At 35.0% G+C, this 11,350-nt stretch overlaps 1 protein-coding gene across 2 annotated transcripts; it reads right to left on the minus strand.

Moving 5' to 3' along the window:
- On the minus strand, positions 1,201-10,668 carry LOC109728056 (calmodulin-binding protein 60 D-like). 2 transcript variants are annotated; one of them, XM_020258335.1, is made up of 8 exons: positions 6,116-6,255; positions 5,457-5,653; positions 4,885-5,056; positions 4,380-4,489; positions 2,674-2,767; positions 2,507-2,583; positions 1,897-1,975; positions 1,201-1,788 (listed from the first exon to the last, which is right to left on the minus strand). In XM_020258335.1, the coding sequence occupies exons 2-8, from the start codon at positions 5,574-5,576 to the stop codon at positions 1,454-1,456; spliced, it is 987 nt and encodes a 328-aa protein (XP_020113924.1). In that variant the 5' UTR covers positions 5,577-5,653; positions 6,116-6,255; the 3' UTR covers positions 1,201-1,453. The 2 variants fall into 2 exon arrangements, with proteins under 2 accessions (XP_020113924.1, XP_020113925.1); XM_020258336.1 differs by lacking the exons at positions 1,201-1,788; positions 1,897-1,975; positions 2,507-2,583; positions 2,674-2,767; positions 4,380-4,489 and adding exons at positions 7,605-8,089; positions 8,936-8,988; positions 10,292-10,361; positions 10,495-10,668 and having other exon boundaries at positions 4,923-5,056; positions 6,116-6,276.

Raw genomic sequence — 11,350 nt, forward strand, 5'->3', positions numbered from 1 at the left:
CGCAACGAATCTTCACCTAAAGTTTCTGGAACTGCCTGATGCTATCCTTTATGACTTTCCTGTTGATCTTTTGGTTTCTGTTCCCTCAGTTAGGAAGGTTGATTTGTTTTGCTCAAATGTGAATTGTAGAAGAAAGAAATCTTATTTACCTGTCATTTGTTCTTGAGGAAGTACATGTTAATTGTTTTGTGATGCTTTTTCCGAAGTAGTTTCAGTGTTTACAAATGCAATTCTCAGAATAAAGCTTGCTTACATTTGAAATATTTCTCAGTTCATTGTTGATTGATTGTTGGGTCTTTGATGCCATTGTTCTTTGGGATCCTTATCCACCATCTCATCCAATTTTGGAAGAGTTTTATGCTCCAGGCTTATTTCTTGTATTTTGATTGTCTACAATCTAAACTGCATTACACATTCTTGAAAAGGCTTTCAAAACCATTTCTTGTTTGTTCGCTTTTAGCTCAGTTATTACAAAACCTTTTGTAGGAATAAGTATATATATAATTGTTTTAAATTTGCAGTCTAGTGATTAGGTCTTCTGTAGCTAAGTTTGAGGTCAGAAGTTCAAACCTTTGTATACGCTCAAATCTGGGCTTGAGCCTTGGCTTTAGATGGGTACAAGGCCTACAAATAATGTGAGAAAAAAGACAATCTTTATCACTCAGTAGTAGTATTGCAACCTTTCTTCTAGTTAAAATTTAGATGGTTTGACTGAAAGAGAGCTTGACCGTAAGGTGTCAAAATCAAAATTTCAAAAAAAAAAAAAAAAACAAAAACAAAGCTATGAACTGAAATACAAACTTTAAACCTCTTCTAGTTTAATGTCACATCTTGATGTTGGATTATAATCTCATCTTGATCAAAAACAAGAGGGTGGGGCATCAGAAGATGAAATACATACTTTATTTAAACCTCTTCTAGTTTAATGTCACATCTAGATGTTGGATTATAGTCATCTTGATCAAAAACAAGCAGGTGAGGCATCAAAGAGATGCCTATATTGGCTTTTTTATTTTCTTTCAACTATCACTATATTTTTTTTTTTTGAGGCATTGATGTAACATATCTCCTATCCAATGTATGAAATTTGCTAAAATTCCATATTCAAATAGGCCATCAAATTGGCCTTCATTGTTTCAAGATATATTTAAGGAATGCAATTTAGCATAAATATACAAACACAAGCTAAGCAGTAGCATCTAGGAAAATGCAGCCATCTCACTTCCAAGTTGCATAATACTCTTTTGTCCAACCTATTTTTAACATATTCAAGATCACAGAAAAGCCTAAACACACAAATAATTCAAGTTTTTCATTATAGAATTATCCACACAACTACTATACTGTAACTCTACATGCATTTCTACATGGTACGACGTAACAAAGAATGCTGTTTTATTCTATATCACATCTGACAGATACATCCTTGATATAAGTTGGTTCATAAGTTAGTTCACACTGCTGCGACGAGGGTTTGGTGAATCAAAATCCGAGCCCTTCTCTTCTTAGTGAAGTGCACCCATTTGATCGGTGCAAGAAGCTTAACCCACCTAGGGTGCGGCGACGGTGTGGCGATGCTACGACTAGTTTCACCACCCGCTGAGGCAGGGATCAGCCCATCGAAGTTGTTCATGCCAAAGCTGCTCATTCGCGAGAAAGAGATCGGCCCATCGAAGAAGCTCATATCAAAGCTGCACAATCGCGAGAAAGTGGATTCAACTCTCAAAGGATCCATGAATGGTGGTGACTCAGCTTGATTCTGAAAGCCCGCTTGAGTAGCTTGTTCATCTGTGGTGTTTAAACTTCGATTAGGAATCACGTAATAATACAAGCTAAGACTCGAGGAAAAAAAAAAAATCATATTTCATGGTCGAGTTGTTATCGAGCATAAAGCACCACAATTTGCCGGCTGGATAGGTGCAGTTTCCATTGGAATGGTGAAATCCAGAGAATTATCTCTTCCAAGCCAGGCATCCTGATCAAAAAAGATTAGAAAGAAGGAAATTCTATGGGTCAGGCGAATGCAGCAACTTTGTAGTAACTTTTCCAATTCTTGGATGTACAAATTCATACTATGCCAAGTTTGTATCACCATATAGATGTTAAATTCGTATATTAATAGAAGCCTTTTTTATGTAACTAAAAAAAGACGTTAGTATATTACAAATGGTGCATGGATCATATATAAGGACTTGAGATTGTAATGTAGCAAATTCTCTATCCATTTTTAAAGCCGAAAATGCTAAAGACTTATTCCTGATAACCTCAAATCAAAAGGCAGCTGACTGTCATATAGACTTTTTGAAAGAGAGAATCAAGTTTGCAGCTTTCATTACAATGTAATGCTCTTATTAAACCACATGTCAAAATATCGAAATTTTCCCTAGCCATAACACCAAATTTAAGGTTAAATGAACTTGATTGTATGTAGAAAACAGAGTCTATTACGATAACGTTTAAAGTGTAACTTTTCTTATTGAAAGACAAACTGATCAACAAAAATTACCTTTACAATAGACTGGGAGTGCTTTAGTGATTCAATGCCTAGTGCATGAGGCTGACTCTCGTAACATGCTTCTGAAGCTGCCAAAAGTTTCGGCATTACTTCAGCATCATAACATATTATAAGCTAATTATTTAACTGAATACAAAAAAATTGCTAAAACCATTTACCATAATGTGTGGCTAGTAGGTTGGGAAACTCTGAATTCGGCACAAGCGTTGAGATATTGTCGAATGATGAGTTACCCATCTCTAGTGGGAGGTTCTGCAGCATGAAAAAAAGAGAATTACTTTCCAGTAAATATCAACGAAACTCTGAAAAAAATAAGGAAACAAAGGAAATAGGTTAAAGTTAAAAAGCAGACAGACCTTACCGAGCTAAGTGCATTCTGAAATAGGTAATAGCAATTTCAAAACTTTGATTTTAGTGATAACTTTGTGACAGTTTTGATGATTTCAAAATATTCCGCCAAGTTATGTTAAAACTTTACAATTTCCGACACAAAAGTAATAGAGCATTATATTAGCTTAGAGTATACTCCATCAAAAAAGTAAAAAATAACATTAGGCTTCAACAAAGAGCCACTTTAACATATTCTAAGCTTAGGAAGAAAAAAAATATACTGAAGCCTAAATAACTGCTCTCCTCATCTTCCTTTTTTTAATCTTCAGTCTCAACTAACAAATGTCTGAGATTTCCTTTGACCTCCAATTACCCTCGCTATCCACATTATCTTCTTTATATAAATACCAGTTATATAGTCTTCAGCCCTTCCATCCAATCAAAACGCAGTATCCAAATATTAGTAGTCAGTTTTTTGTGAGTCTATATAAAGCAAAACATTTGAATGTAAAGTGATCCTCTCACTATCCGATGCATCAATTTGAAATGCAATATCTACTTATTGAACAAGTTTATTATAACATCAAGTTTGTTCTGTGTTTCATTTAATTTCTTTAGAAAACTTAGACATTTCTTTTTACTCTGAAGCACTCAAATTGAGATAGTGTGGCATTGGTATTTCCTGGACATGTAGTCACCAGTCAGAAAAGTACACATGAAGGATTACAAGGACTTAAAATCCAGAAAATTCTTGGCTCGAGTCCTTCTATCCTATGGTTTTGTTATATTGACAAAACAGGATTGCCACTTTGATTGAACAGAAAATCTGAAATATTTGCTGTATTCCTCTTTGAAAATAATGAAACAATAATCAATCAGAAGTTGGATTTGCTACATCAATCAATATCTTATATCCCGTATAGTACGTCCTTAAAAAGAGTTAGCTCTGCACCACATCTTGACTTTCCCATTGGGAACACTTGGTTTCACGTGCGTTAAGCCGTTAACATATATGAAAGTAGTGAAAAATCAATTAGATCTGAGTACATTTGAAGAGGCAGTTTAAATAGTTTGGCTCTTTTAACAGTAAGTAGCTGTTTGACAAGTAAAATATCATTATGCGAGATGGAAATTACAAAGATTGCAATATTTAATGAAGACCTTTTTTATTGCATATACACCTTTTAAATATGTGAAATTGTGCAAATATCCCCGGCAGTTGACTTGTGTGCTACCTCCTAAAAATTAGGCTTATTTGCACGCACGTCCCTGCCGAGATATCCATGCAAATAAAATGCATATATACCCCCAGAGGGGCATGAATGCAAATAAGTACAGCTTTTAGCGGCACGTATACAAATACCAACTTTACAAAGGTATCTAGTGAATGCCGCATACTTGCACGGATACATGTGAAAAGAGAGTCCTTTTTGTTCGGTCATACTTGAACAAACTAAAACCGGATACGTTATGTTGCTCATTGTTAAAAGCCAAAACGAACTTTCGGAATATTTCCAAACAGAAATCAACTTACATTTGTTTCTGCAAATGAAGTGTATTGTTCTGTTTGATGATTATCCAGATCAATAGAAGTGTCTTCTATAAATAAATAATGTGAAGCCCCGCTTGCAGAATCTACTTGATCTGCCGAAATCGCTGTGTTAGTGATAGAACATATCATGGGACAGTTAAAAGAAAGCTACTTTTACATATATATATCCCCCTGGAAAATCTCAATTTTTATATATGCCCTACAAAAACATAAATGTCTTGCATATACACCGTTTCACTTACAAAAACATACATTTTCTAAAGAAAAATCAATTTCCACATAAATTGGATGATACCCTAACGTAAAATAAGGCTACTATTGTAAGAAATTGCACTAAGGGAGGTAAAATAAGGCTATTGTGAAAACTCAAATTTGACAGCATTATATATGTAAAAAATTTAAATGGATTGATTCCAGAATGTATTTGGGGGAGGTAAAAAATATTTATATATAACATTAAGTCATCAAGCAGTGAATAGGAATTTACCAGAATTTCTTATCTGGAAGTTGGAAATATGCAGTGACAGTGAACTTGATCCTGGTATGCAAGTAACATCACTCGAAAGGAGAGGCATAGGACGGCCGTTAATCAATCTATGATCAAATTTTATGCCATTTATGTTTCTATATGCTAGATTTTTCCATGATTCCACTGAACCCTGCAACCAAATAAATGGGATTATTTGTCAGCATATCAGCTTCTATGATGTAGAAAATAACAAGCTATTCTTGATGAAAAAACAGGGGACTCTTTAATTTAAAGAATTTGGTTGTTAGTTGTTGGCATCACCAACTTCAGTAGAACATGTAACCAAATATAAACAGAACATATACAGCTTCACAATTAAAATCTTTAAACAACAATTTCTGGAAAATGTGAATGAATGCATTGTCTTAATGATGAGAAAGCCCTTTCTGCCCAGCTCTTTGACCGAGCATTCAATAAAAATGTTTGTAAATCATAAACAGGGTATACCCCTTTTCCTCAAAAAATTAAAAAAAAGAAAAAGGATAAAGTAATTCATGAGCTGGGTTCTAAGGAAAAAAAAAATTAAGCACCTGTTGGGATGTGTCGAGATTATCAAGGGTGGTATAACAGTCACCAAATTTCACACCAACAAGATGATAAATAGAGTTGAAGAAAAGTACAACAGGTACAACAGTGCTATTCTCTCTCATGGAATAAGAATAGAGCTTGTCTCCTGGATCACATAAATCTCTTTCCAGCAACCTTCTGACATCCTACTACCAAGAATCTGCAAATAGGGCGACAAAAAGTATGTTTCCATTAGTATTTTCCTTTCCTCAGTATGAAAGTTACTATTAGTTGATAGTAGGCAAAAACATACAGACATATCTCTAGTCCCACTAAGAGGTCATTTGTAAACAGGACCTTTAACTTAATCTTTTTCTCAGATTTGAACCCCTCAAGTAGCATGTTTTCAAAAATTCGTACAGAACATAGCGATCCTTTTAATTTTTCACGGGATATTTGTAATTAATGAACATTGCACTACTTGATGGAATATTCCATAACTATTTTGGCAGAAGCATTAAGATCTTACAGTATCTGAAATTAAAATGTTAGTTGTGGGGCTCAAAATCCAAAAAGCTACAGTTCAGTGTCCTGTTTTCGAATGACCTATACTTGAGAGGGTGTTGGTAAATTCTTGCCTTGCTAGCAAGACAAAATAGTACACACCAAACTCATAGCTTACATCTCGCAGCTTGCCTTTCTCCATATTGTAATATCTCAAGAAGTCCTGCACAGTTTTGATACCATGTCGTTGAAAAGTCTCGTGAAATTTACCACCATTCGAAATGTGTTTAAGCCGCCAAACTTCGTCATCCAATGAAGGAGTATGACGCTTTTGAGACGCTGAACATATTGAAACCAATAGGCTCAGATACCAAGAGTAAAGAAGAAATTACAGCAGTATGTGCTTCCGTTAAACAACAATGCAGTATCAGAAATCAAAATATGTAGTCTCTTGTGCTCAATGGATTCTACAATTGAACCAACCATACCTAGCGCAGTTGGCTAAAGACTTGATGGTTGGTACCCCGGATCCCAAGTTGAAGCCTAATTGCTTCACATTTCTAGCTGAGTTCATTTCAAAAAAATATATATATACGAAGTAGATAGCATGCCATCTTTCTCTCGAAAAAAAAAAAAAAAGTTTCTACAATTGAAGAAATTGTCTCCATATAATTTAATATCATTTATTTAGAGTTTCGTGAAGGAAATTCAGCTAAAAGTATGGCATAAGAAACAAGAGAGATGAGATCTAGATTAAACAAATTTTCAATATTCTCCATTTTCTAAATATATGTGCTGTGCTTCTATTAGGTATAGAGAGATCTACATAGTATAAAGTAGCAATTAATTCCACAATGTCCAGATACTGTTGTACAAAGAATAGTTTCATATGAAAATCTTTTTAATGTAAATCAACAATCACAAGGAGTCTATCAACAAATAGTACATAACAAGTTTCTTTTGCTACCTTTTCAAAAAAGGTCTCTTAAAATCAATTAGACAAGGTAGCATAAAAGAAAAATAGACTGATTTTTCACCGCCAAATTGTAGCATCGGACAATAGCCCTTCAGTAATCAATACCAGCCTCTATATTACTACATTGCATTCTAAAGAATACTAAGAGATTATCTTCACATAAGATAGAATAGTTTTCAGAAATCAATAAGAAATAAGGATTTGCAAAAGGATCAAGCTCTTATTGTCATGTTGGTGTTGATTATATATTTATGTCTTTTCTTTGTTTTGTCCTGTGAGCAAGTTCTCATCCATGAGTCAGTCCCCAAAATAATAAATAAAATAGAGATTTAAATTGAGTGCCCTGTTGTACTCAAGAACAAGAAACAATGGCCTGTACCTACGCCACTACATCAGTCGTGGACCACTCATCCCATCTCCCTCCAACCAATCCTTTTATTTTTAATCCCTATTGTCGATTCACCACCTTTGCTTGACTCAAAACTAACTTTTTGCAAAATGTAAATTGGTTGGTTGGGTTGGAAGTATGAAAGGGATCGAGCGAGGTAAGATAGGCAGTCCACAACTAATGTGGTGGTCCAGGTTCAGGCAATAATCACTCAGTCCTCACAATCAGTGTTGATCAATCATACTAATGTCAATAAACCAATGAATTGGAAAGCCAAATATAGAAACTTCAAATTAAACTTACATTCCACTCGGCATTCCTTCACCCTGAAAGGTTCAGTTATTCCTTCTAGAATTCTTTCTCCATTTGGCGCACTTTGAGCATATCTCACCCCAAGCCTAAATGTTTTAGTTTTTCGAGAACTGGAATTATCTGTAAAAGCGATATTCCCAACAGAACCAATCCCATTATTCAGCTTGATAAATCGTTCTCCTTTGAGTAATTGTCCTTTGTTATCTCGTGGAAGTGCTATTCTTCTATTAAACTCCTCCTCGCTCCAAGTCTCTCGATCGTCATTATTGAAGTCACCATTAAGGACAACAATCTCAACTTTAATTGAAGAAAGAGGACCAGATGTGACAATTACTTTTTTATCAGTATCAAATAAAGCTATTTCGACATCACTCCCCGTCTCTCCTTCTATTTTTCTGAAGGTATGAAGAGAACGACATATCTTGTTCTGGAATTTTAGATGATATCTGGCATGCTGAGCTCCACCAACTAGTTGTCTATAAGAAGAACATAGGAAACAATTAAACATAATGTGCCAAACGGCATATGAAAGAAAAAAAATAATAAGAGTACAATTAACATCCAATTGACATTGACGAAAAAGTAAAAAAGTATACTGAAGGAAAGCTTCAAAATCAGTCCTGCCAGCGAAATAGTCTACAACAAGAAAGAAATATAAACATATAGTCGAGATTGACGAAGAAGTAGAAAATTATACCGAGGAAAAACTTCAAATAATAGCATTTTGTCCACCCTATGATTTTGGTTTTTGTTTCCTGTAAGGATTTGCCATTAAATAGGGTAGCAAAGTACAGCATTTTACAGACTACATCCCACAATTTACACTTAAAGCCCTGTGGTTTGTAAAAGAAGCACTTTGCTGCCACATGTAAACAGCAAGTCCCTACAGAAAACAGAAATACAAAATGCGAGTTAACAAGTACTACTCTTTGAACCACCGGATAGTAAACTGCAAATGTCCTATACCTGAGGCGGTTGTTTTGAAGTTTCCCTTATATTTACAAGGCCAGCAAAAATTAAGTAAAGCAATTAACAGCTGCTTTAAATGTGAAACTTGTTTCCCCTATTATGGTTGGAAATTATGCTATACTTTCTCCATACATAAAACAAGATAGATTGCTATTCACCAAATATTGTATTAATGAAGCATTTGAAGAGCAGTAGCCAGCTTAGCATACTAAAACGCAGTGAACTACGAATTCATAGCAACGAAAAGGTTATTTTACATATCAATATGCAAGAAGATATATTATATTCTATAATGAAATCTCTGTAATGAAATCAACAGTCAGAAGCAGCAATTATTAAAGCAAATACTATGCCTGGGAATTGGGTTTATGTAGTTGTGAAGTCTCTTTTCCAGCTCTTGACATACCTGTTACAGAAAATAATATGACAATTAAGTATGTCTCTGACAAGTTACGATAGTCGAGTTATATCAGTAGCTAAAGTTATGAAGATGAGCTATAGCAAAGAGCCATTTTTGGCGTTATCCCATAAAATATTTAGAATCTTGATAACAAGATCAACCTTAAATCGCCTAAGTAACTCAAATGAAATCACAGTGAACTAGCATGAAGATGCTCATACCAAAGACCCTTTTTTTTATGCTAACACATACAAATTTACAATCGGGATAACGAGATAAATCTAAAAGCACCTAAATAACTCAACTACAGGGCTTCGACGTGAAAATGAGTAGCAAAGAGCCATTTTTAGGTGTTATCTCATAAAAATTTAGAATCTTGATAGCAAGATCAACCTTAATCGCCTAGGTAACTCAAATGAAATCACAGTGAACCAGCGTGAAGATGCTATATACCAAAGAGCCTTTTTTTATGCTAACACATACAAATTTACAATCTGGACAATAAGAAAAATCTTAAGGCACCTAAGTAACTCAACTACAGGGCATCGACGTGAATAAGAGCTATAGCAAAGAGCCATTTTTAGGTGTTTTTCCATAAAAATTTAGAATCTTGATAGTGAGATCAGGTATTCAAATGAGATCACAGGGAATCGGCGTGAAGATGCTATACACCCTAGAGACAATTTTTTGATGTTAACACATAAAAATTTACAATCTTGATAACGAGATAAGCCTTAAAGCACCTAACTCAACTGCAGGGCATTGATGTGAAAATGAGCTATAGTAAAGAGCCATATTTTAATCTCAACCCATTAAAATTTATAATCTTGATAACTAGATCAACCTTAAATCACCTACGTAACTCAAATGAGATCACAAAAAACCAGCATGAAGATGCTCTATACCAAAGAGCCATCTTTCGATACTAACACATACTAATTTGCAATCTTGATAACGAGATAAGCCTTAAAGCACCAAAGTAACTCGACTACAGGGCATCGACGTGAAAATGAGCTATAGCAAAGAGACATATTTTGATCTCAACCCATTAAAATTTAGAATCTTGATAACTAGATCAACCTTAAATCACCTACGTAACTCAAAAGGAAATCACAGAGAACAGACGTGAAGTTGCTCTACAACAAAGAGCCATTGTTCGACGCTAGCACAAAAGCATAAATCGCAAAGCACCTAAGCAACACAAATGAAACCACAAGGCACTGGTGTGGAGAAGCGCTAAATAAAAAAGCCGTTATTTGATCTCAACCCACAAAAATTTACGATCGAGAGAATGCAATCGAGCTCTTACCGCTCTCCGAACCATCGATTCGACCTTCTGTGAAAGGAACCGCCAAAACTCCTCTCCCATCATCATCTCCCTGCGACCAACGATAAGTGAGGATTAAAGAAACAAACAAACAAAAAACTCGCAATCAGCCTCAAGAAGGAGCTCCAGTGAAGATCCGAAGCGAGTAAAATCCTAACCCTAACCCTAAACCTAATCGCACTCACAGGATGAGACGCCGCCAGAGCTCCGAGGTTGGTGACGAGGGGGGCGAAGTGGGAGGTGTAGCCATGGGGAATGTGGAGGAAAATGAGCTATAATGAGCTATATATTTTTAGAGAGAGAGAGAGAGAGAGAGAAGAAAAAGAGAAAATGGAGGGAAGGGAAGTTCCCGGGAAATTTCGCACGGAAACAAGTCTTCGCCTTAAAAAAAAAAAAAAAAAAAGTATGGAGAACCCTCAACTATACTCGTATTTGAAATAGACCCTTCAATTATTCTTTTTTTTTTTAATGCGGGGTAAACTTCAAATACCACCCATGTAGTTTCATACTTTTTCACTTTAGTATCATGTGATTTTAAATTGTATCAATTTAGTACCCTGCGGTCTCATTTTTCTCTCTTCGTCAGCGCTTTCGTTAACTTTTAGTTGAATCATATACAAAAAACTTCAGATGCCTCACCTATAGTTTATCGAATATCCGCTTTAGTATCCTTTATTAGTTTTAACTTTATCACTGATTTAACAAAAAAAAAATTAATAGAGGGGATAACAAAAAGAAAAATAAAACAACAAGGTACGAGAGTGATACACTTTAAACCATAGGATACTAAAGTGAGAAAGTACGAAACCACAAGGTGGTATTTTAAGTTTTTTTTTCTTTTTTTGCTTAGTTGTAACTTGTAGGTAGGATTGTCAACCATGAGCTAAAGTTGACTAATATTCGCCCATTTACTAAACAAGTCAAACAATGAGTGGGTCACTAAAATATCGAGCTAAAAAATTCAACTCGTATTCTATTTGTTTATCGATGAGCCAAACACGAGCTAGTTTGCGAATAGCAGATTAGATTGTCAGTCCTATT

Source organism: Ananas comosus, linkage group 23 (genome assembly GCF_001540865.1).
Source record: "Ananas comosus cultivar F153 linkage group 23, ASM154086v1, whole genome shotgun sequence".
NCBI classification, from domain to species: Eukaryota; Viridiplantae; Streptophyta; class Magnoliopsida; order Poales; family Bromeliaceae; genus Ananas; species Ananas comosus.

What these genes read in the sequence shown, in the direction of transcription:
- LOC109728056 (XM_020258335.1), bottom strand. Translation starts at nt 5,576, where the DNA reads ATGAGAGAGAATAGCACTGTTGTACCTGTTGTACTTTTCTTCAACTCT. An exon ending in CTTCATTTGCAGAAACAAAT is followed by an intron (nt 2,768 to 4,379) that starts GTAAGTTGATTT and finishes TTCATGCTGCAG; the next exon opens with AACCTCCCACTAGAGATGGG. An exon ending in CCTACTAGCCACACATTATG is followed by an intron (nt 2,584 to 2,673) that starts GTAAATGGTTTT and finishes AACTTTTGGCAG; the next exon opens with CTTCAGAAGCATGTTACGAG.